A 26762-nucleotide genomic window follows, 5' to 3' on the forward strand; every position below is an offset into this window, starting at 1 on the left:
TTCTCTTTTCTGTCTCTACTATTTCTTCCATTTGCTTTTTCTCCCCGTTGTATCCCTCTGTCTTTCCCCTCACACATTCCATCATCAGCTCTCTCCGGATCATGCCAAGATAAACCAGTCTTTTAAAGTCAGGAAATATCCATAAGTGATTCATTATATCTCTCTTCACCTCACATAGAGATTAATTAATAACATAACCCTGCCATTGTCAAGCTCCTGTAATTCACATCCTTAAAACCTACACTTGTACCAAGTCATGAAGGGCAGAGGGTTTTTTTTGTTCTCCCCCTCCTCTTCTTTCTTTCTCTCACCCTTTCTTTCTTTTATTCTGTCGTTCCTGTGCTTTTTTTTCTTCTTCTCCCTGGCTAATCATGGTGTTACAACAAAAGACGGGGCTCCATTATTGCATGTGTGCGTCCCAGAAGAAAGGAAATGAGAACGGGACAGAGGGTGGCCGTGGCCTGACACCGCACTATTAATCTTCCAGTAAAGCCTTGTCAGGCAGAAACGGACACAAATGGATCACTCCCATTAACTGGGGGAGTGTAGGTAAGGGCTTTAACAAGCGTTTACCAGAGTCCATTTTCTCACTAATGAAGAGGGGGAATACGCGACCTCCCAGCCAAAGCTGCCAGGCCGCACTTAAAGGTCTGGATGGAGGAGAAAAGGAGGCAGAAGACGAGCCAGAGGAGGAGAGAGGAGAAGAGGGGAAAATATGTGAAGCTTTGTAAGCTGCTCTGACATGTTGTGTCAGGCGTGGTGAGGGGTTCAAGCCCCTCAGAGAAAGCCCTCGGACTCGCGAACTTCGGTCTGTATCGGCGTGGAAATGGTGGAAACGGCGGAAAGAGTTGAGAAGTCAGTTTTTTGCGTGCCAAATGATTTCCTTCCTGTTTGAATGACCAATTTCAAGCTCAAACGCGACGTGGAACGGGCTCACATGCACAGGCTCATTTTTTAGACACACGCACACACGCACACACACACACACACACACACACACACACTGCATTGAAATTTCAGCTGTACTTATTCACACACAAGGACACAAAGTCGTGGCATCTGTTGACACCCCACTCTGTTGGGAGAGACCGGGGGGCCACTATAGTAGGTGTCATCTCATAAGGCGATTGCATTTATGCGCAATGTTTTAAACATGTCTGTCATCCTCCAGAGCTGTCTGGCTTCTTGTCACGTCGGTGGCCAGAGTTCTGTCCGACGCAACCCTGAAACCTGCTGGAAGTGTGGCACGGCTCTCTAGGATGTCTCAGCATCACACCCACATTCCCAGCGGTGTGTGCGTACGTGGGTTGTGTATACATGCATACATGTTTGTGTGTGTGTTCTCTTGTGTGAGTTAGCAAGGGAAAACAGGCGGGACGTCAAATATTTAATGCATGATGTCCCCTTGTCCCTTGCCACAAGCTGGATGGGCAAGGGATGAGTTTAGAAGAAGCTGCAGGATAATAAGAGATGTGCTGGAAAGGTATCAAGGATTGAGCTTTGGCCTCTCTACAGGACCAAGGAGTTTAGTTTAGTTTACTTTAGTTTCAATGAGGACTCTGTCTCTTAATGAAATTGAACAGGTCCACCTGTCTTACAAGTTTGGTTACGAGAGACAAATCCATTCATGAGATACAGGAGGTTTTGATGAATAAGCCAGCCAATTACAGCAAGTGCAAGTGATAAAACATGGTCAAGACCTGTAAAATTATGTGAGATTTGACCCAAGATTGTTGCAGAAAATGCAAAAAATTATTCAAAATTGAATTAAATTAAATAAAAAAATTCTGTGACCATTTCTCTGCAGTTACAGGTCAAAAACTTAAAAGTGGTAATTACAGTGCCACCATCAGGCTGACCTCTACCAAAATTTAATGGGTTCTTCCCTGGATCGTGTCCAGTCTGACCTCCAAGTTTCATGATAATCGTAATTCACACCAACACGGGCAAAAACATAACCTCAATGGGGTACTTAATGAATGTTAGGACACATAAGAAATCTTGGTTTCCTCGGGATGCTTTTCCCCCAGATGATATCCACGCACGAGCTGTACTGTGTCATTACGTGTCTTGCTTGTCTTTCCCCCCCCTCAACCGTGAGAGCCACGCGTTACACACTGGAATTACGTTGGTTGTGCGTCAAATGGGTTGATAAGTTGATGATAGCGCGAGATGGATGCATTGGGCTGTTGTTTTTCCCTATGTGTCAAGCAGCTGTTAACAGTGAGACTAGTTTCCCGACCGCGGGCCAGATCAGTCGAGGGAGCGTCATTAAAGAGATAGTGGCACACGCTGACCCATGTGACACAGAGAGAGAGAGAGAGAGAGAGAGAGAGAGAGGGACCAGGCCCGTTTGTCTGTTATCACCAGGCTCTGTGTACTGCTGGCTCCCAGGGGGAAACTGCGAGAGAGAGACGAGAGAAGAAGACGCCTTCACCCTCCTCCTCCCAGACACCCACCACCCCCTCTTCCCGCTTTTCGCCGAGCCCCCCCTCCTCCTCCTTTCCACCCACCCCCCCACGCCCCAAACATTTTTAATTATATCTTCTCCCAAGTAGTGCGGCTCAGTAACCAAGGAGTTGACATTGATGCATGTGCTGATAAATCCGCAAACACTGGAAACAAGATTAACAAAGATTTTGAGGAAAGGGTGACAGCTAATTTTGCGCAATGGTCGGCGCCTCATTCAAGAGTGATGTTTTTGATAGAGTGAGCCACGCCTGAGAATTCAAGCTTTATGCCGGGGCGGGGGCGGTTGGGGGGGGACGCAGGCTCTAATGTGAGGAGTTCTGTGGCATTTGCACTTTTTAGATTGTTGTTGTTCTTCACTCGCTCGCTCCAGTCGTCTGCCCCACACTTTATTTTTCGTCCCTCCTGCAGCATTTGCTTCTCTCTCTTTTTATTCTTGTTTTGCACGCAGTCTAACTTTATAAAGCATTTTGATGCCCTGCATAATGACATAACTTTGGATTTGGACGTGTCGGCGGCTTGTGCCACACACATCAGTAATCTTAAATAGTGTGTGCGTGTGTGTGTGTGTCCGTTTATGTGTGTGTGTGTGTGATGTTCAGGACTTTTTATTCACTATGTCCTAACGTAGAGATAAGCACACAAACGCCTGGAGAATAGACCGGGCCTTTGTTTAGCCTTTTCAGTTGTCTGTGGGCATTTGTGTGTATGTGTGTGTGTGTGTGTGTGTGTGTGTGTGTGTGTGTGTGTGTGTGTCAATCTAATCAGTGTGATCTGTACAGCTGGTGCGTGTGTGTGTGTGTGTGTGTGTGTGTGTGTGTGTGTGTGTGTGTGTGTGTGTGTGTGTGTGTGTGTGTGTGTGTGTATATAGTTGGGGACATGCCTCTCCAGGTCCATGGCCCTGGAGTTTTGTGAAATGGCTCTCCAATCCACTGAGACACCGATACACACACCTGAGAGCTATCAGTCTGCCTCATCACACATACGTGCACATATATACACACACACACACACATTAGGAGAACGAGCTAGATAACAATCATCTCTCACACAGCTGATTCCCCCTTTTTTTTAAAGACATGCCACCCTACCTCCTTTCCTTTTCCTGCTGCTCTCTGAAGCCAATTCCAGGTCCTTACAGTAGAAGCATCTTGTAGATTTCTTTTGTTCTTTTTTTCTTCTCTCTTTCTTGCCTCCCTTTTTTCCTCTTTTCTTTTTTTCTCCACCTCTTTATGTGATGTCTCCCTTCCCAACATCGCCTCCCCTGTCTTCATCTGTAGGCAGCTGACAGCTTCTTTCACTTTTCTTTGTCAATTTCTCTCTCTCTCTCTTTTCTCTCTCTCTCTCTCTAGCTCTCTTTTTCATCTGCCCCCCCCCGCCCCCCCTCCCCTCCATCTGCTTTCGCTTTTGTTTGCCCGGCCCCTCTCCCATCCCAACTTGATAATGAGGAATGCGGTGTGACCCTGACCTCCATCGGCCCTGCAACCACCTCCGACCCCTCCAGGTGACCTCCGGTCCCTGTTTTGACAGCTTGATTAATTACCCAGTGTTATGATTTATGAGAAAAGCAGTATGTAAAAATAATAGACAACAGGTGGTCTTAAAAAAATTTAGATTTGAAAGAGGTTGGAGTGAGGATTGTGGTGGCAGTGGGGTTGAGGGGGTCGGTGTGTGTGTATGGATGTGTGCGTTTGAGAGTGTTGAAGAGAGAGAGGATGTGTTTTACAGCTGCTTTCCATGGTTAATTGCTTTCAACCGTTTTTGAAGGCTACATTGGGTTAATAGGAAAATGTCTATTGCTCCATGCATGGTTTCCTCAGTTGCCACAGCATGGACGTCTCCACATGTATTTCACCGTATGGCGAGAGGATGAAGGGGATTCCAACATACATGCGTAGCTCCATGTGTGTGCTCTGAAGCATAAACCCCAGCCATGTGGTAATGACACTATGGAAAATGTGCTGGAACACTCAGACACACATACACACACACGTACACACACGCACACACACACACACACACAGATACACTGTATTTTCTGCCACCTCTTTTCTAGGTTACATCCTGTGAAAATAAGCAGAGTAAATGGCAGGGCAGAGCGGCCATGGTGTTTACCCTTCACACTTCAAACATAGCTTTTGATTGGCTGTGGCGACCTCACCTGACTCTTGGACCTGTGGTGCAACTCCACTTAAGGGGAGGTCAGACTCTCGGACTGTTTGTGTGTGCGTGTGCATGTATGTGTGTGTATCTCTGTGTCAATATTGTGGCCTTCAGGTTTATCACTGGACTGTTAGCCTGCTGTACCACTGCACCATTCTAGTGCAGATAGAAATGAAAGCTCGATATTGGACATTTTTTGTGATAATATCGCAATAATGTCCTACATGGTCAAGAATCAAAAAGCTTGATTTCGTGATTTTTTTGTATCTCATCCTACAATGTCCTACTGTTGTTAGATGTATTCAGACCATCTTTGTAGTTGTGCCGTACTTAACCGCCACCAGGTGTCAGTGTAATGCTAGTAAGTAATGTTTTTTAAAACAAAGCCACAGACCGCTTGAGCTAGCAAGAAAACATTGCAAGTCCTGTGTTACGCTTTGAGATGTAAAACTAAAATGACGGACATGATTAGTTTTCATAAGTGTATTGCGCTTACTCCCGGCACTTTCATTAAGGTATGATCTGTTAACAAAGCTTGGTTTTTAGGTGTGACATTCCGTATTAGCCAGTAGCTAACTGGTGGGCGCTGTAGTGGTGGCTAACTTGGCTAAGTAGCGGCCCTTTTAGTAAGTCTCTGAATTATTCTTTGCAATTTTTATTTGCAATTATTAGTCAGAAAAGTAACGACTATGGTGGACCTAAATCAGCAAATTCCCTCAGGAGCCATTGTGCCACACTGCAGGAATCTCAGCATGCACACTCTAAAGAAACCAGTGGCAGAATTCAGACCCAGACCAACGTGGAGCTTTGCAATGTGAAAAATAAATCAATGTTGATGTCACACCACGTGCAGAATACCACATTTTAGAAGAGGAAAGGTCTCACACAGACACACACTATCACATAGCAACACTCAGCATTGTCAGCAGGACCACCAGTTCTCTCTGTGGCTCTCTCCCTCTGAGGTCACAATAACAGGCCAGGGGGGCAAGGGATTCCTCTTTGACCTTTGACCCATGGAGGTCAGAGTTGTCCTGTGATGTTCAGTAAGATTAATACCCCGGGAGCAACTACACAGTTTCATTATTCTCCTTCACACACACACACTGATTGCTGATGAGCCATTAAAGATATATATGCAAAAACATACATGAAATTCTAACTAACTAATACACTTTTATTATATCAGAAATAGGAAGAGGTGATTCGTCTCGTTCAGCCGAGCGTGCAGTATTTCTTTGGTAGTTTACTTTAGCACTTACAGATGTGTTTGTGTATTTTCTTACTATGATTATGGGTATGCAGTTTGGTCTGTGCCTACATTCAAACACATGTTCATATGTCTACAATGTTTAGATGTGTCCTACCGTTGACCCGGGCTAGCTGAGGCTGTACATATGGCCCTGCGTCTCACACCCACCGCGTGTGTGTGCTCATGTGTGTTAACGCAGCTAACTACCTGTCCAGATGGTGAAGAAGAAGAAACATTCAGAGGCAGTGCACTTTAAGATTTCATGTCGTAGTAGAATTGCCGGTGGAAAAGAGCTGTGTCTTAGTCGTCTTCATCCACTTCATAATTCTTTTCTCCAGTCCTGTTCACAAGTTATTATTCCAGTTTGAAACGCAATGAGGATTTCAATAGCTGCCTAATTTATCCTTTTATCACAGCGATCATTTTCACCATCAATTTATTATTTTCCTCCAGACTTATCCTTCCTCCCCCCTAGCACACTTATTAGTGGCCTTCAGGACGCGGGGTTGCTCCCGGGCCGCCTCCTTTCCTTCCGTCTTCCTATACTTTTTGTAGCTTCCCTGTGTCCACCCCTCACCCCCATCTGCTCTCCCCTCTCGCTGATTTATACATTAAATAGTTAGGAAGGAAGGCAGGGAGGCACCTATCATTCCATGATCTATATCTCTCCATGCCCTCATTAAAAATACATGTGTATGCTTAGGGGAGACAATATAGAATGTATAAATCAAAATGCTAACGGCGTCAGAATAAGCCTTGTATATTTATTTCCCTATAGCTCTCCCTCTGCGGGTCGACGACTCTTCCTGCCTTTTTTCTGTGCGTGACAAGCGCATGTTTGATACTTCAATATTAAACCACGTTGTTAATATATTGCGTGTGATACACTTAATAATCTGCTTAAGGAGAACTGCAGGTTGATTTTCAATATTCCATATTTTTTCATATTTATCAGTCTTCCTGCTCTGCCCTGGTCTGTGTGCTGGTGTCACAGCTCTGTGTCAGTGAGTTCACATTCATAGTGGCGTCTCTGTAAATGACACGCCGCTCCTGTAAAAAAACAACAAAAAAAAGTTGACAAATGACTTGTGTAACATTTACTTGCACAATCGATAGCTCTGACAATTTCCACCTGGACGGTGATTAATGCTACATCCACCCCCAATCTAGCATCCCCCCACCACAACCCTGCACCTCCCTCTGAGTGTGTCGTGTTGAGAGCAGATGAAGCAGGCGGAACTCTGTATGCATGTGTGTGTGTGTGTGCCTGTGTCTATCTGGACACTTGGATAGCCTCCTTTCAGATTGGAGCTGAACAAAGCAAAGCTGTCCGGCAAAAATTCACAGAAGCCGGCCTCGGCGTTGCGGCAAGCGAGTTACTCAGCACTGTTCTGGCGCGTCTTTGTATGTCATCCCTTCGCCGGTTTGTGCTGAAAATAGACATGTCGGCAAGAGGCGAGACAGGGAACAGAGAAACAGAAAGTGAAAACAGAGAGGGAGAAATGTAAATGCGAGCATGAAAAGAAGCAGAGGCATCAGGGATCAGAAGCTGTGCTATTCTCTCCATTTCCTCCACCCCACTGCTCCACTTTGAACTTCCATTTTTATATAAATATTCAGCTCCACGTATAAACAACATCCAAATGAGGGCAGACATCCACGCCAAGGCTAAAGATGCCAATTCTTAGTACAGACAGAACTATTCGATGAGCTCACAAAGGTTATCCTCTTCATCTGACCTGAACTATTTGTCCTCATTAAGATCAAAACAAAGGTAATCATCATCATTACCGCCGACTTATTTGCTTTGACCAAATTAGCGTGAACGAACATGGAACGCAGTCTTTGAACTTGGACGTGAGTGAGATGCTGAATTTAGTGAAACTTAATTAAATATGTACTTTTTATGTCTCAGAAGAAGACGTGCAGGTGGAGGGGGGGCGATTGGTGGATTAACTGTCTCAGCATATGTTGTCTTCCTCTTCCTTTTCTTCACATATTGACGTCTTTGTCATGAAACCATAAGATAAGTGATATTTAGTAACCGTTTGAGTCAACTTTCCGAATATTCGAATGCCCCCGTGGGTATCCCTCCTCGTTATCAACAGGATGATTGATTCTGTGCTGACAGCCTGATGACATCCCCTCTCACATCACCCCAAAGATTCACACATGTCTCTTCATAGCCCCCCATGGTACAGTAAGTCCTCTCCCACCCTTCTGCTCTGCTCTGTGCGTTTGGAAAGTAAAGGGGGTGTGGGGGTGTACGGGGTGGGTGGGTTTCTCAGACTGGTGCTGTGTTAAAATGAGAAAAAGGGGGCACCGTGACTTAATCTGACAGTACTGTGCGGCCTGTGTGGTATCTCAGCCTCGGGGAGAGAGAGGGGGAGTGGGAAAAAGAGTGAGAGGAGAAAAAAAGAAGGGGATCGGATGGATAAAGGGGCCCTGCGTGCAGGAGAAAAAAGCTCACATGGAGAGAGAGACAGACAAGGTCACCCAAGGCAGGGTGGCCCTGACAGAAAGAGAGAGGAGACGGAAAGGGAGAGAGAGAGGAGGGAGTTATTACAGTATTTACCTTCGCTCTCAGCTCTCTCATACCTCGTCATGGAAGAACAGGCTCGCTTTTTGTCTCCCTTTGTCTCTTCCTCTCGTTCCTCGTCAGTTCGTTCTTTGTATCTTCTGTTGTCTGGGCGAGCGATGGCTATTTCAGAGGCACCTGTGAAGTGTGAATGAATTGTGACGCGGCCGCGTCGCGTTTCGCTTATTCTCCAACTTAGCCTTTCTTCTCGGTCGGCCATTGTGCCGAGCTCGTTCTGATCTCATACCCGACTGTAGCCTGCAGACATCCCTCCCCTCCTCCTCCTCTTATTGGGTATGCCATGCTGGGTGACCCTTTCTCCCTTGTCAGTCAAGCCTTCGCAGCGAATTGGGAGCTGCGTATTGCTGAAACAAGGAAGTGGGAGCGGAGGCTGTAGAAAAAAGGGAGCGCTGCTTGTCTGATCCTAACAACCCCCCGACCAGACAGGGTACGAATAAAATAGCTGCCCGTGAGACGGTTAAAGTCTACTCATTGCCTGATCGTCGATATCTTATACGTCAGATGCATGCACACCTGTACACAAAATGCATTAAAACACAATTTTATATGTGCTTCTACTCGGCAATCACACCCACGTGCAAACCTGAAATTCATACAACCATGCCATCCATTTTCCTGACTGCATGCGCCCGTGACCACTATCAGCCATGCTTTGTACCTGTCAAGTGCTGTCCTTTTTCCCCGTACCCAAAGCCCTGCTCGCTACATGAGAGCTCTCACATCAAAGCTTCGCTGAGCTCCACACGCACAGATGAAACACCCTCTCACTCCGGCCGGCTCTATTCCTGCGCCCGCACATTAGACACATTTCATTTCATTACAACGCCACTGGAAAAATAGAGGTGCCGCTGTCTTAAAGGGACATCTTATTTACTCTCCCCCACGCTCACTCGCATGTGGACACACGGACATACACACACACACACACGCTATCTGCTGTCGTTTTAAATGATGTGACTGTAAAGGAAAGTAATAATGTGTTGTCGTCAAAGTTGCAGAGGACAAACAGCAAACAATTTGAGTGTGGATAATACCTTTTAAATTACATGGCAAAATATGGCTTCAGTTTTTAAATAATAAACAAAAAATAAATGAAATAACAAATTCACATTTGCACTTGTTATTTCATTCTGATAGCGAGGATATTCTGGTTCATTTTCCGAGCAGGCGTAGAGACGAGGGGTTGACGGAGGAAGAGTTTCTTGCGGTGATGAGACAGCCGCTGGTTTCTGTAGCAGCGGCAGCCTTTGTTATGTTATCTGCTGCGGGACAGGCCGACAAAGGAGCGCTAAGGAGCGTCCGAGGCAGGGTGATGGGGGTCAAGGTGCCCCCCCTCAGAGAGGTCGGGGCAGCCCTCTTGACCGCTGGCCCCGGGGCAGGGGCTCAGTGTGGTGGTGGCACAGGGGCACACACAGGGCATGGGAAGAGTCTTAGCCTGTACGCTGCAACAGAAAGACCAGGCTGACCCAATGTGAGCCCCATGTGTGTGTATGCGTTTTTGTGTGTGTGTGTGCTTAACTAATGTGTGTACAACACAAAGCCAAAATGACCCAATGTTGGAAATGTGTGTGAGAGAGATTTAGCGGTATAAAAAGCAGGGTGACCCAAAGCTCGTGGTGTGCATGTGTGTGTGATTTGCGTTTTGACAGCACATCACCACACAAAGATAAGATTTGCTGAATGCGTTTAGTGTGTGTGTGTGTGTGTGTGTATGCGTGTGGGAGAGACTTAACAGTTAGAAAATGAATACAAAGACAGAGTGACCGAACTCTGGACGGGTGTAAAGCAAAGAGATTTAGCTGTCACAAAACAACGCAAAGATGAGGATGACGAACATGAGCTCTGTGGGAGAAATCAGTCTGTGTGGGAACGGAGGGAAGCGTTCACATTTTACATTGCCAATGTTAACAATACAGCTTGATTCACATTTTAATTTGAAATGTCATGCGTCATTTTATACCTATCTTTGCTTTATAGAAAATAATTCAATAATCACATTTTAATAGAGCTTTATTCTAATTCAAGCAATTACTGCAGCAGGAGCACAGTGTTTTGACCTCTCAGTTGTCACATAAATGATGGTTTCCGACATCGCGGTGAACTTGGCGGCCCCGCTGCTCCCAGACTAACGTCCGCCGAGGACACGTCCACCGCCTTTACAGCGATGTCCTTCCGGGTGACTGGAGAGCTGAAAGGGTTAGCATTGTTAGCTGGCTGAAGCTTCCGTTAGCCCCTCTGCTCAGGAAAAGGCCACAAGCTTTAGGCCACTCAGGGTTAGCACGGGGACGCTAAAGGATACGAACCGGCCACTTAATAAGGCCACTTGAGGTTAGCTTTAGTGTGCTTAAGGCCAGGAAGGGGTTATTGACCAGTAAGGGTTAGAATAAGACAAGTTAAGCTCAGACATGGTTTTAGGCCACTTACGGGCAGCATCAGAGCGTGTGGAGGCGTGTTCACTTTTGCCCTGGTGAACTCAGATTAGGGGAAAAGCGCAAACGCACACAGAGCAAATGAGTTTGTTATTTTTTTTTCCTCTGCAGTCTGATCAAATAAAATCAAATTAATTAGTGTAGTGTATTTCTAATTTTGTGATTTAATTGTTTTTGTGTTTAATGTATTGATTTTGGAATGAAATTAGCCATTGATTTTTAATTTGACGTTGTTTTTTTTGTAAATCACGGTGTTGCCATGCTGCTGAAACGCTCTCGTCAGTTATTTTATCAGGCTGCCACCAGTGGGCAGTGGCACAAAGCCGGTGTGGATCTGGTTAGACTGCATCTCCTCCTCCTCTCTCTGTATGTTTGTCTTTTCATCTACCTCTCTTTCCACTGTCCCCCCCCACCCACCCCCCTCGCTTTCCACGTCCTCCTTTCCTCCAGCCGCCGTCCATCTGTCCCGTCTGTACGTCTGAGCCTCGGCATTTGCCCGCTAATGTCTCGCTGACGTCTCCAGGCTGAATTTAGTCCTCCTAACAGGCCTCCGACTACACAACTGTACAAACTTTCAACCTGGAAATTGCTGTTAATGTCTCTCGGCGTGAAAGAGACAATTAACCACAAAGGAGCCTGACAATGCTTAAATGATCAAATGAGAAATGTTAAATGTGTTTGCCGCATTTTGTTGATGGCATTAAACCTGAAAATGTCTCAACCCCTTCACATCTACTCGTTTAAATTTAACTGTCACCGATTAATTTGTGTCCAATTTTCGCCCAAATGTATCCGAGTTTCACGTTCACAAAGAAGTCCAGTGAGAGGAGGAGAGCCACGTCTGCATTTGAAATGGAGTGAGAATAAGACTAATTTTATAATCTGAATAAGTGAGAAAGTGTCATTTTGCCGTTGTCAACACACAGCAGGTGCTAAGGGAAGGGGTGTGTGGTGGGTTTGATGTCGATGGGCACAGGAGGGACACACACACACACACACACACACACACACACACACACACACACACACACACACACACACACACACACACACACACACACATTGTGTCAACGGTAGACAAGCACATTGTGTTAACACTTATTAAGGAAGAGGAGACACGCTGCCTTGAGAAGACAGTGCGTGTGTGTGTGTGTGTGTGTGTGTGTGTGATGGTGAGCGATGCTGCCTCTCTCAACTGCCTCTCACGTCTCCTAAAGGTCTTTTCGTCAGCATTGATATGTTTTGTGCTCCTTGGTGTGTGTGTTTTTTCTGTCCATACGTTGAGTCTTGGGGGGTTGTGTGTGTGTGTGTGTGTGTGTGTGTGTGTGTGTGTGTGAGTATGTATTCACAGTGGGGGTTGCTCGTGAAAATCATAGCCAAAGTAGAACAGGAATCCATCCATTTCCTGCTTTAGTTTCAGAGTGCTTGGGACAATAAACACACTTAATTAAAACGGTTTCAAAGTTGAAGAAGTCACCAAAGTCTCGGGGAGAACTTCCCTTTCCTCGACTCTGCCATACTTACATCTTCTTACCACGTGTTTGCTCTCACAAACCTTTTTGAGTGTATATCATATTAATCCCCCATGTTTTTCCCTTTCTTCGCTTTGTTTTAATTCCATCACGTACACACACACACACACACACACACACACACACCAGAGTTGCACCTAACTCCTTGGTTGAGTGATGGCGGGATCGATTGGGGTTGATATTAAGTGACACATGGCCTTTGGAGTCACTAAATGCTACTCGCTATTGTCGGTGAATTCCAATCTCCCCGGTTACTTCTTCTACTCTTGTTCCTGTGGTGACAGTCTCCTCTCTCTCTCTGTCCACCCTTTGTTTCTGTCCGGATTTGCATCTGTATCTGTGCGTGGATCTGTCTGAAAGAAATGTTTTTGCTTTTATTTGCTGGTTGGATATCTATTGCACAGATCCGTCCGAAATTCCACGAGTGTTACAGTTTGTAATCTTTACTGAATCAAATCATGTAGTTTTGATTAATCCTGGCATTTTGCAAAAGAAACACCCGCAAACCTTTGTGGAAATAAAAATATGCACCATCCCCCACGGTGGGAGTGTAATGTGACATTTTCTTTGTGTGTGTGTGTGCGCTGTGTGTGTGTGTGTGTGTGTGGCGTGCTTAAGCATTATTACATGTAAGCAAATATGGTTTATCATAATATGAAATAAATTGTTTGTATTGCCCTTGCTGTATTATTACATTATATTGCACTACTTTTTTTAGTACAAATGAATACGATGTAATTATTTTTAATATATGGATAAAATGTAGAAATGTATAACTGTTAAATGCTTCTGTCCTGTGGCTTTTAGGAAAACTATGGCGTGATGGTGCTGAACCCCAACGAGAACTACCTGGAGATGGAGAAGGCAGCCAAAGCCTCTCCCCCGAGCTCCTCGCCCGAACCCCCAGACGAGCCGGCTGAGAAGCGGGAGCGCAAGGACGACAAGGAGGGCAAGAGGAAGAGGGAGTTCTACGAGAAGTACCGCAACCCGCAGAAGGAGACTGAGACCGAGCGGATTCCTATACGGGTGAGTCGTCGAGCGAGGACGGGAGACAGGCGATGGAGAAAAGGATGAGGAAGGGAGTGTTGGGAGAGCTGGAGCGGAGGGATGGAGAGATAGATGTGGATCAAAAGCGAGGGGTGATGGAGGAGCGGAGAGGGGAGGCGGGCGGAGTGAGAATTTAGGGTCGTGGGAGGAGGTTGATGCAGAGACATAGGTGAGAAAACGGGGAGGGAGAAACTTTGGGAATGGAGGAGGAGGGTCAGGACGAGGTTAGTGCTGAGGAAGCAAGGGAGGAAGGAAATGTTAAGTAACAAGGGTGGAAGGGAGGATGGGAGGCAGAGGGAGAAAGAGAGGCTCTTGTGTGGTCAGCCTGTGTGTGAAGAGCTTGGCTGTGCTCCAGTCGCCTCTCAGTGAGCAAGTGTTAACCACATGGCTACCTCCCTCTCTCTCCCCCTCTCTCTCTCTCTCTCTCTCTCTCTCTCTCTCTCTCTCTCTCTCTCTCTCGTTCTCTCCCTCAGATGGTGGGCCCGGTCAGTGCAGCAGCGGCCCCTTCACTCTTGTTGACCGCTGGGATTATTATCTCCCGAACACACGCTCCGCAAACACACTGCAACATTCTTATCATGCTACGCTGACCATACACCTCCTAATCATACGCACGCACACACACATACCTACACACACACACACACACACACCCACACACACACACACACACACACACAACTCGAGGCAGCGCTCTAAGCCAGTTTGCCATGTGGTCAAACAAAGGAAGTGAACCCTTTGCATAAATCTAGCTCCATTATCAAAATAAATACAGGCAGGAGTGATGAGAAATGAAAACAGCGTCCTCGTCTTAGTCGTTGGCTCTTATTTCACCCGCGCCGTCAAAACGCCACATTTGATATTTTTAAAAATGTAAACTTAAAGAGCTCTCATTGAGAATCCGATCAGATTTTGCGGTTGTAAGATCTCCTGTGCGTTTTCTCATTGATTGCCCGTGCCTTTGATGGCAGCGGAGTCGCAGTAATACACTGTAGTACATTTGTGTGTGGGTGGGTGTTGTATATATATGTGTGTGTGTGTGTGTGTGTGTGTGTGTGTGTGTGTGTGCGCGTGTATGTGTGTGTGTGCGTGAAAGACCTCCGTCTCTGGTGTCTGACGAGAGTTAGGGCTGCTGTGGGACTAGCAGGCGTTGTGTGAGCTGTCAACGCAGGATTTTTTCCCCCTCTCACCCCCCCTAACAGTACCTTTATACACACTCTAATAAGAGATAATTGGCCACAGTGCTATCTCACTATCATACTGCATTACACTAGCATTCGTTTTCCCATTATACCGCCTTAAAAATCTCCTTCATAAGCCTGTTTGGTCACATTACCACATTAGTTATGGGATTACTTATAGGTAAATTGTTTGAGTACGAGCGGTGTGAGATTGATGGAATGTGTTTGATCAAAGAGTGATGTAATAACAGTTTCAGTCATATGTTTTACTAAATAGCCAAGTATTTAATAACTTCCTGAAGTTATTTAGAGTACTGGCAAATTGTATTTTCTTCATCCTTCACCCCTTTCCTCCTCTCTCTCCCGTATTTCCCGTATATATAATTCTGAAATGCCCTGATAATAGCCCAGAAAAATATCTTTGGCCATCCCTACATAGTATTTTCTAGTATTCATATGAAGTAGTGTTCTCAGATGCCCCATCGCTTTATTTTGACCGATTTAACAAGTGACTTGACTTGAGATTAACTTGACTTGACTTAAGTTGTCATTCTTTGATCGATTTTTGCTGTCTTCTTCCTCCCTCTGCCTCCTCTTCATCCTCAGTCACTTCAGAAAGCGTGGTAATATTCACATCTTGGTGTTTTTCTGGCCTTGCTTACCGTATCGCCTGCATAATGCACGCCGGACGGGGTCAGATGCATTGAGACAAGGGCAGCAGGCAGCAGTGATCCGTCTGTATAAAACCACAGTGTTTCTGCTTTACTGAGCAGTTAAACAGTTGTGGCTTTTACATCTCTGCCAGATCAGTCTCAGTACAGGCACTGTGATGAATTTCAGTTGAATAAGATACTATAGCTTTTCCCTGCTTATTACGCTTAAAGTACCAGATGAAAAACTTCATTCAACACCTGGTACCAGTACAGTGCTCATTGTTGTAGCATTCGTAACTGAAGGGGAAGAGAAAGATAGATTACCTCATTGTGGTGTGTGTGTGTGTGTGTGTGTGTGTGTGTGTGTGTGTTTATATATGTCTCTATTTGTTTTTGTTAGGCCTGCACGATATTGGAAAGAATTCACATTGGGATATTTAGCATTTTTGTGAAAATATAGAAAATCTGCCATGTTGTTTCCTACTTTTAGATGTATTCAGTCCATCTTTGTAATTGTGATGTTGTTGTTTACCCCCAGATGTCAATTATTTTTATATATTTTTCATTTCAGAGCTATTATTGATTGATTAATTAAGAGTCAGAGTCGATTTCAAATTTCTAGCCAAATACACCTATAGGTCCTTATAGAAGAAGGGATTGTAAGACCCGGGGATAAAGATGAATGAGTAACCAGGTTTGGCTCTGTGTGGGTGTCCCTTGAACCTTGACCTTTAACCCCAGAAGTCAGCAGGATGTTTGTGTGTGTGACCTGGCCTCTATAATTCACTCATTCACGCCTGCCTCCTCACTGCTTCACTGCTCTGCCTCTGTCCACCCCAGAGTGAGCTGTCACACACACTTACATGCACAAGCAAGCACGCAAATATGTTGTGGCACACACATACAGCAACAAAACACCAAAGTAGAGAACGATGATTCTGCAGATGTGTCTGTGTGTGTGCGCGCGCGTGTGTTTCTCCCTCACCTCTGTTAGTCGGGGTGGGCGGTGGATCAAATCAAACCTCTTTAGCAGGGCTGTTTTCATCTTTTTTTAAACAGTATCCACCAACTGCGCACATGCACAACACACACACACACGCACACACAGAGAAACCTTTTTATTCCCTACACCTCACACTGTAACCCCTGCTGAGCTGCCAGACCACCTGCACACAACCATTCAGAAACACACACACACACACAGAAGGTGGACAAAATAAGAGTTATCCAACACAATGTCCGTATGAAATGAAAATCACAAGCCTCCTAAATATATCGCGATCTGTTTCAGTGTTTGCATTTTAAGTGTAATATTAAATACACTGTCTCACACACACACACACACACACACACACACACACACACACACACACACACACACACACACACACACACAAACACAAACACACACACTTGCACACATTGGGCCCCCTGGTAGAGTTGAGTTGATTAATACGCTTCCTTACACACATTAATAAGCTCTTAACTGCTTTTAGGATTCTTACTTTTTAGCCTTGGGTTCATAGTGTGCAACCTCTCAACCTTATCTAATCCCTCTCCTCTACACTGCTCTCCTCCAGATCACACACACACACACCACTGGGCCATGTTTGGAGAGGGATGCTGGCGGAGGGAGGGAGGGTAAGAGACGGGACAGAGGGAGGGATGGCAGGATAGAAACTGTGTGTGTGCAAGGAGGGATGCTGATGAGGATGGTAAAGGAGGAGTGGAGGGGAGGGGGCGGGGGGCACTTTCTTAGCACTTTGCCATATAGAAGTTTGGGAGTTCACTTTACTCTGAATTTTAGCAGTAATCCAGTTAGCTATTTTCTGTCAGCCAAGCGGAGGAATGGCAGGAACAAAAGGCACATTCATGGGCTTAAGAAGCTTCCAAAGAGTTCACCCAAGGCTGGCTGGCTGGGATTAGGCCAGCAGGCCCTGGAAAGAAGAAGGAAAAAAAGAGCAAAGGGGACAAAAAACAGAGCTTCGTCTTTCTTTAAGGACCACTTATTTTTATAAATGACTGGGGTGCTTTTTTCTCGCTCTCCTACATTTTTTTTTTTTTTATCCCTCTCCTTTTAACGTCTTGCATTGTGCGTCGCTTAAATGTTCAGAGAGCAAATATAGACAGAGACGAAGCAGATTGAGGCTATTTTTCTGCTCTATTCCTTCCAACAATATTCAGAGATCTCAATAACGGAGTGGAGAGGAGGAAGTTGAATGGTTTTCCAAACAGCCCCACTCTCTCTCTCTCTCTCTGCTCTGCTTTGCTTTGCTTTACCTTTACTGTGTGGCACAATCGCATCACAATGGGTGGAAAACACTGAGGCTCTTGTTAGAGTCCATATAACATCCTCTGTTAGGCAGAGTAAATAATACTCGTTGTTGATTGTATTCTCTTTTGTTTTCAGCCCAGACTCTGCATCTGTAAAGGTGGCACAGAGGCAAGGGGTGTATCTCACACTGATCTGTGTTGTGGACCATACAGAGTGTTTTTTCTGAAGGAAAAGGAGCATCCATTATTTAGGTCTCACCTCTCTGAGACCTGCATTCCCAGCTGCAGCTGTCCATGGGGGCCAGCTGAGATCCTTGTCCTTGTCTGTGTTTTAGCACATGATGTCCTGTTTCCTCCCCATGTTCCACCTTGTACTACAAAGCGCCTCAAGGATTCACCAACACGCACGCACACACACGCAAGCACACCAAAACTCGATTAGAAACATTTAAGACGGGGACATATAACCGGATAATTGTATTCACCTTGGTTATGATGTTTCTGTACAGGCCCACAAGCAATTATACAGACAGGGTTTATTTGACCTTTGACCTGTAGTTGCCGAGAAGTAAAGCTCAGCATTTCCAAGGACAGGTAGGGACTTGATTAACCTCTGAACTGGGTCAGAGGAGAGGTCAACGGCCGGGGCCAGAGGGCAGCTCACCTGCACAAATTGGCTCGATGTCATATTTATATATGAGTGTGTGTGTGTGTTTGAGTTGTAACACACAGTGATGTTTTTTCTCGTGAATATGCTGTGTCAGCTGAGTGCGTTTGGCTTCTCACATTGTGGCATGAGAGGTTTTGTCCTTGCTCATGTATCTTAACTATGGTTGGATACTGTGTGTTTGTGTGTGAGTGTGGCAAGGCGTGTAGTGCATGTGTATGTGTGTGTCTGCATACCTGTGTGTTTTTGTCTGTTGGCTTGAGGCAGAACCAGTGTAGCTGGTCTCAGATCCCTGCTCCCAATCTTCTAGTCAGGTCAACCATCAAACACATCCATCCTGCCCTCCTTCGCACCACCCCACCCTCCCTCCCTTCCTCTCTCTCTCTCTCTCTCTCTCTCTCTCTCTCTCTCTCTCTCTCTCTCTCTCTCTTTCTCTCTCTTTCTCTCTCTTTCTCACTCTTTTTTTCTCCCTCTCTCTCGCTCTCACTGCACACAACCCCAACGTGGATACAGGCTGACCAGAATAGAGACGTGGACGTTCACACACATACCCCCACAGGCACACACACACACAAGCACACACACACGGAAACCTCAGGGTCATCCTGGAACAAACACAGCCTTGTCTCCCTGCCCGGTCTCCTTTGCCTTATGTCAATTAATGGCTCGCAGTAATTTCACCTGACAATCCGGGTGGCAGCGTGAGGTTCGCCGAGATGTCACAGCGATGACCTTTCTGGCCCGCAGCCGCTCTTTTCTAATAAAGAATCTCACAAACCCACAGCAACTTCCTTTGTACTTTGTTAATGAGTTATTGATTTGAAACAATGCCCTGGCAAATATTGTCAGAGCACACTGACCCCGCCAAGGTCACGCTATTTTATTGTATACAGTCTGAGTGCGCTAATCTGCACGTGGGATGACATATACGCTACAGTTTTTCTCTCTCTCTCTCTCTCTCTCTCTCTTTCTCCCCCTCTCCCTCTCTCTCTCTCTCTCTCTCTCTCATATTTCCCAACACACCTACACAGACCTCTCTCTCTTTCGATCTTTCTCACACACACACACACACAGATTCACACACAGTATCCCCCCCTCTTGTTAGTCTTGCACACGTTTTTCACCTCGTTCTCCCTTTCCTCTGTCTCTTTCTCACATCATTATATTCCCAACCCTCCATAGGTACTATACCTGCTAATTACCCACAATGCCACAGTCATTATTTTCCCATCTCTGTCGCTAATTTGCTCCATACCTTCCGCTTCCCCTAGTCTGCCCAGACCCATCAGCTCCCAGACAGCTTCTAGCCAACTTCAGCTCTCTGCCTGCCTTCGAGAAAAGAGTCGAGGAAGAAAAAAAGACCGCAGAAGTGGGATGAAAGGGGCCTGGCGGAGGAGTTTCACTTCCCAGACATTGATTGGAACGCGATTGCAAACAGGTGCTGCCGTGGTCCACTTTGTATCACGTGCGTGTACGCAAGAAAGCAAACTAACTGCCGCTAATAGCCTCTTTGCTAATACCAAACATGTAATTACGGTACGTTGCTTGTTTCATATTTAATCAATAGGCCAAATGAAAACAACCCCTGTTCCATGCTGATCAGGACTTATTAAACCAACTAATGACTCCAGGCTGCAGGTGGGTTTACCCAGTGTGTGGCCCTAGAGCCGAGCGGGGGAGGGAAGGGGAGCGTTGTGATAGGTTGGGGTCAACCACTTAGCGAGAGAGAGCAAGTAAGTCTTAGTGGCACTTGCTTCTTCAGCTTCTGGAGGAATATTGAGGTTAAATTTGTGTATTTCTCAGTCCAAACCCAATAAAGTTGTTTGGGGATCCAGTGTCACCACCCTGACATGGCTTTGCTCTGCACCCAAATGTCCCAATCGTCTCCTTCAGGGCCCACATGGCTCACCCGTCTCCCTTAGAAATTCTAGCCTCCACAGAAGCTTTCCAAAACCATGTGTGTGTGTGCGTGCGTGTGTGGTGGGGGGGTGGGGGGAGGTTTGGAGGAGGAGGAGGAGCAGCAAGCAGGTTCGGGGAGGTCTTGAGCGGTTGTTTGTTAGTGCGTTGATGTTGTTAGATTCATTGTTTCCTGTGTCGGTCAGGGTTTGGGTTTGTGTTGGCGTTGGCGCTGTTATTCTGGCTGCAGCGCGCTCCTCTCCTCTCCCTGCTTCTCATTACAGTGAATAAACACAGACAAAGTATTGGGCCGGACAAGTTTGGAGTGTGTACGTGTGTGCACAGCAGCTTGGTCTGTGGGTGTGTGTATGTGTGTGTGCCTCTGGATTGGCCTGTGGGTTGTTATTGCCTAAGAAATGGAAAGAGCTAAATTGAGCAAACACTTGGACAATTGGACAACAAATAAGCTGCAGTTGGAACCACTTTTAGTCAAAAAAGGGTTAGATTGTCACGCATGATGTAGCATTGCAGGCTGATAGTTGTAATCGTGATTTAAATGTGTTATAAATCAGCATCTATGGCTGTACAGCATACATTCACACTGCACTACACAAAGTATACATTCCAGGTTAAGTGTTCACATACTGCGAGCTGAGCTACTAACCAAGCTACATCTTTCAGTACCTTTTTTTCAATAAACAATTTAACATTTCCTCTAACTTTACTATTTGATGTAGTGGTGTAGCTTGGTAAAGGTTATAATGTTTCTTTATACTGCTATTGTTACAACTGTTGCTGACCTTTATTCAAAACACAAACACACACAACACTGCAACTACCCTGAATATAGCACGCATTACTGTTCCTGATCAATTTGTTATTGGACGTGTCTATATAAACACTACACACACACAGAAATCAGTGCGTTGTCTCGGTTTTCACAAAGAAAGTAGGAAATGTAGATTTGAAAGTAAAACAGCTCAAATATTCCATATTGCCCCATAAAGTACCTTCAATTTAACTTCTCACTGGCTTGTCGTGTGGCAAACTACTTTATTAACAGAGTAGCTTGGCTGCAACTTAACTACTTTAAATCCCCCAAGCAGCTTGCTTCCCCAACACAGGTGATAGTTTGGGTTTGAGATTATCACGACTGACAATGACTCTCTCTCTCTCTCTCTCTCTCTCTCTCTCTCTCTCTCTCTCTCTCTCTCTCTCCCCCCCCCCCCCCCCCCCCCCCTCCTCTCTCTCTCTCTCTCTCTCTCTCTCTCTCTCTCTCTCTCTCTCTCCCTCTCTTTTTCCACATTTTTATTTCTTTTTGATAATAGTTGCCTGTCAGCATCTGGAGAGTGTCTGGTCCTGAGACTGTCTAGGGAGCAGATTTTGTATTTTATATTCTCTGAGGGGACAGTATGGATCACTGTATATTCGGTACACACACACTCACACCAGTCACACACAAACACAATCAATACACACCCTCAAACGTCCCTTGACAGTCATGGCTGAGAGATGCTGGCAACAGGTGTGCAGTTGGGACCCTGTTCTGACAGCACTGGCAGATGCGCTCACACAAACACACACACACACATACACAGTGTGGGAGGGGGGGTAAAAAAAGTGTGGTAAATAAATAAATAAACAAAGGTAAGAAAGTATGTGCGAGCTGGTGACAGGAAGGTGGTCTCACAGGGCGGCGTGCTCCACTGCAGCTAATTAACCCCGGGAAATAATTGCAACAATATGCAAATGCTGTTTAGATAATTCACAGCGCTACCGTGCCAGGTAGTCAGTCACTCCGCTGCCTGCCGCACTGGGCGTTGCTGAAGAATTTTGTATGTGTGGTGTGTGTTGAGTTTGTGTATGTGTGTGTGTCACTTTTGGGGGTGGTGATGAAGTGTGGGAGGGGGGGGTACCTGCTGCTACTGCATCATCTCTGCAATTTATGTACATTGTGATACTCTATTGTCTCTATTTCCGGCATTGTTTTGGAGTAGTGGCCAAAACGGGAGACGGAGCAGTGCGGGGAAGAGCAGGTGGCGTTAGAGGCGGAGAAAAGGAAAGAAAGGAGGAAGAGAGAGAGAGAGGGAGGGAGACGGGCTAATGAAAAGGGCCTTACAGATGAGGGGTGACATGGCGAAGGAGAGAGGAGGGAGACTTCAAAGGACTTTGATGTCACAGCCTTTCAGACAGACAACTCCAGCTTCAGCCAGGCACACACACACACACAGACACACGTACACTGACTGAGGGGCAAGGGGGAAGAGGAGTTGCCTTGCTCTTGCATCACACGTTGCGGGGTGGATGGAGGAGGGTGCTGACACTACAGCCTCCCTCATGCTAATCTCCCCGTAAACACAAACTCTCTGACAGGTTAATTTACCTCTAGACAAACACGGCAACAGACAAACACACACACAAGAAAGAAAAAAAACGTGCCCGCATCAGCACATCATCAAATAGTACTTGTACACACACGTACGCCCAGGTTAAACAAAAATAAAGCATCAAATCACACACAGCCTCACTTTCTTCTCAAAGTAAAGTTTCAACAATATGATTCTCCACCATATGTGTGTGTTTAACACTGCCTCCTCAATTACCACCTTCAGGAAGAGAAACGTTGAGGCAATTATCTCGCCGTGATAATGTTCCGCCATAGTTTGTCATAAGCCAACGTGGAGGTTTATTTTGGATATTAACGGGATGGGTCTCCAAAGACGACGCCTGTGTCCTTTTATTAGTCGTATCACTAATTATTTGTTTTGGAGTCATACAAAACAGTTTGACACTCAATTAACAGACGAGGCTCCATCCTCTGTAGACCACGTGTTTGTTTATTTCCAGATTCTTTTTATATATATATCTATATGTGTATGCTAATTAAGAGATATGCCCATGTGTGTGTGTGTGTCTGTGTGTGTGTGTGTGTGTGTGTGTGTGTGTGTGTGTGTGTGTGTGTGGTATTACGAATAAAAAGATGTTTAACAATACCGGGCTTGTGATCCAGGTGTACAGGTGTTTGTCGTCTTGCGGTGTGAGCTGTTGTGTGGGAATGTGCTGTTGATTTCCGTCCAGGCGCTTTGATAGGAAATCAAAGTCGGGGGATCGATGTCACAAGTTCATTAACGGGCGCCCTTTTCCCTCGCCTGTACTTACTATACTTACCATTGTTCCTTCTAGACCCGGGATGGGCGCTTACATCTCGGTTAATTAAACCCGTCTACTGCTCGAGCATATGCATGTGTGCAAGATAAAATGTGCCTGCGAGTGTGTGTTTGTGTTAATATCTCTGTGTTGTTTTCATTTGACCTTCCTGGTGTTTTCCCATTATGCCTCTGCTTGGCGTATAGACGCCGCATCGATTCAGCAACGGGGGTACAAATTAAGATTTAAACGTTACGTCACCCTGCCTATTGAGTTTTGCATTTAGGGCATTTGCAATATGCAAGACTTATTGATCTGCTGAAGTGCGGCTCTTTATAGAATCCACCCCCAGGCCGCTGCCATCACTTTTTTTCTTATCTCCTTTGCACCTCCCTCTCTTTTCGGCTGGCCTTGGGGTGCAGGCTTTTGACGATGTAGCTTTATATTTCGAGGAGTTTGATAAGTCTATCTGAAGGTGCTCCTCCCTCGCCTGCTGAGTCTTCGTTGTCCATCAGGTTTCTACCAATGTGGCTTCAAGTGTATCTCGACAATAGCCGTTTCATTGCGAGTGTTTTCTTGACATCTTGAAAATTGTGTGAAAGTTAAACTTGTTTGGCTGATTATGAAAAATGCCAAGCCGAGTACAAACATTGTTGTGACATAAGTAGCTGCGACATTTACATTTAGGAAAAGGTAGCAAAAGCTCGTCCATCATGTTGAGAAAAGGGGTCCGACTCACTGTGAACTTTATTAAGAGAGGAATGGACGAGTCTGAAGCAGCGTTACATGACAGAAATGTGTGTGTTTGTGTTTTATTGCTGGGACAGGAGGCTGATGGGTTGGCATAATTAAAGCAATCACAGGACAAATGATGTTAAAATGACTATAATGTTGGCAATGAGTGGTAGGATGCACAAAAGTGTTTTCATAGCTGATAGAAATGTGGTCTGACTCCTGTTTCCCTCTCTTTTGCAATATTCTAAACATTTGCTTGAATGTGATTTGGAAGGTAGCTAACGTTTACACTCTTGTGGTTTCTATTAATCACGCTGTTTGGTGTATAATGCCGCAAATGACTTTGTGTGTGTGTGTGTGTGTGTTGCAGGAAAATGGTTCCTCGGAGGAACACGTGCTGTACGTGTGGGACCACTTTGTGTCCAAAGCTGCAGCCAAGAATGTCTTCATCATTGCCCACAGCTACGGAGGGCTGTCTTTCGTTGAACTGGTGAGTGTTTCAGTTTTCCACTTATCCTCCTTACCTCCCACAAAGACACACCGAGACACACACACACACAATACACTCACACACTTGTCAGCGCTTCATACCATCTCTCTCACATACACACTGGAAAACATTTGTGTTTGCATAGAAACACACATGGACACACAAATACATTTACTTAGAAAAACAACACACATACCGAGACACACATGCATATAGTATATATTAGTAACACTGGTTACCTCAGGGAGACAGCCAGCAGAGTGATAGTGTGTGAAACATAGTGGAATGATTAAAAATAAATAGCATTTACTTTCTTTGAGAAAGTGATGCTTCTGTAAACAATCTGCTTCATCCTTGTCCTTGGGCACTATCCTCCTCCTCCACTTCTTCTCCACCTCCTCCTCTTCTGCACCTCATCAGCAGGAGAAAAAGGGGAAAGGAGAGAGGCTGGTTCAAGAAAAGTAGGGATGGCAAATCAGCAGTGGGTTTGAAGGAAGTAACAGTGCACCGGGGAGGGGAAAGAAAAAGTTTCTCCCCAGCGCTTCACTTCAGAATGGCACCATTCTGCTAAATGAGCCTATAGTGTGTCTTTCAGCGCTTACATAAAGACATCCAAGTGCTTATGTGTGTGTGTTTGAGTTACACATCTTGGCTGTACAGGTAGCCAATACGAGATTTGGATGAATTATTCACGTGACATTATGGCAATGCAGGAGTGGTGCGCGGGTTTATGTTTGCAATCCTGTGAGCTCGCACCTTGCTTGAGTTATCATCCAATCTAACATATAACAGCAGATACAGTATACATCAGACAGCAACACCCCAGAAGAGCAGACGCATGGAATGAGTACACAGGAATTGCTTAACAGTGCATTTGGAAGGTTTTTTACGTTTGATATTAAAGTAAAAATCATTATACATAATTTTTTCACAGCTTAATTATCTCTTGTTTATATATATAATATTAATTTTTTAACAACTTTAATTTGACTTAACACTGATGATTGTTGCAATGGTCTTGTTATTAATATTTCACACCGGAGCTTATGCTATATTTCTACCAGTTATTTTTAAAAGCTTAATTGCATGAATCATTAAAGCTACAGTTAGTAGAATGCACTTTGCTTTGTTAAATTTGCTGAAATCCTTAATAGATCTAGATAAAACGAAAAAATTAAATAAACTGAGTGCCCAGATCAAGTCTCTGCAGAAGTACCAACCTTTACCACAGGGGGCAGTTCTACCTCAGCTGTCAATCATTGACGCACATTCTCGGATTCAAAATTTAGATTTTACTCGCTGCAAAATCGTCTGCTTTATTCTAGATTCTTGTTACCCGACTGCAGCACTGAAAAGTATCAAAGTATCCAGGCATTTCTAATCAAAGGCTCTTGGAATGAGTCACTGTCGGTATTTGCAACTTTAAGAAATTGAATTGAAGAGCCGCGCTCAGCCAGCCCTGCTGTACTTAGCTGTGTTAATATTTAAACATACTTTGACAGATTCGCCGCTGTGCTCACCACGTCCCATATTATTGAGGACACATCTCTCCTCTTTTCTTACGAAGGGTAGGAGGAGGGAGGGAGCTGGAAGGATGAGGAGTGTGGCTAGTGGGGGGGGGATTAAAGGTGGGCACTTGTCCCACTGGTGTTTTTCAGCAATATTTTCCTTTCTCCCTTTTTTCTTTCACCTACACTTTTTTTGTTTGGTATTTTGTAATTTTAATTTGGCTGCTAAATATTCATGCAGTGTTTTGTCCGTGACAGCCTCACAATCTCCTGGGCTTTCTCGCTGTGTGATGAAGTCGAGCTATTCTCTCTATTTGTATTTGTCTGTGTGTCTCTGTTGCCTTCGGTCTCTCCCTTTCTTTCTCGCTCTCGCAAAGGCCTCGACGAGGTTCTAACTGCTTTCTTTTATGCGATGTCCTTGTCATACAGAAGCCTGCTTAAAAAACTCATATATGTGCATATATAAACACATATAGCAGATGCAGTATAGGGAAGATAACATCAAAACAAAGGCTTGAAACATCCTTGTGTTCAAATTAAATGACAGGGTCTTCATACACAGTATATCATTTTGTGGTGTTCCCGGAGGACATCCCAGCTTCCTCCTTTGCTTCTTTTTCAAACTCCGCCACCCTTTATGCACATATAGACACACTGACATTGATGCACACGCATACAAACACAAGTAGTTTACTTCCCTCTACAGCCACCTTGGACCTC

At 45.2% G+C, this 26762-nt stretch overlaps 1 protein-coding gene across 2 annotated transcripts in view; it reads left to right on the forward strand.

Annotated features, from left to right (window-relative positions):
* arb2a (ARB2 cotranscriptional regulator A) overlaps positions 1-26762 on the forward strand; it is a 138026-nt gene that overhangs the window by 41335 nt on the left and 69929 nt on the right. For both annotated transcript variants that reach the window (XM_076154302.1, XM_076154301.1), the window contains exons 7-8: positions 13252-13470; positions 24415-24534. In XM_076154302.1, coding sequence (XP_076010417.1) covers positions 13252-13470; positions 24415-24534 — 339 coding nt within the window. The remainder of the gene's footprint in view (positions 1-13251; positions 13471-24414; positions 24535-26762) is intronic.

Source organism: Genypterus blacodes, unplaced genomic scaffold (genome assembly GCF_046128005.1).
Source record: "Genypterus blacodes isolate CSIRO-AG114 ecotype Tasmania unplaced genomic scaffold, CSIRO-AGI_Gbla_v1 ptg000061l_1, whole genome shotgun sequence".
NCBI classification, from domain to species: domain Eukaryota; kingdom Metazoa; phylum Chordata; class Actinopteri; order Ophidiiformes; family Ophidiidae; genus Genypterus; species Genypterus blacodes.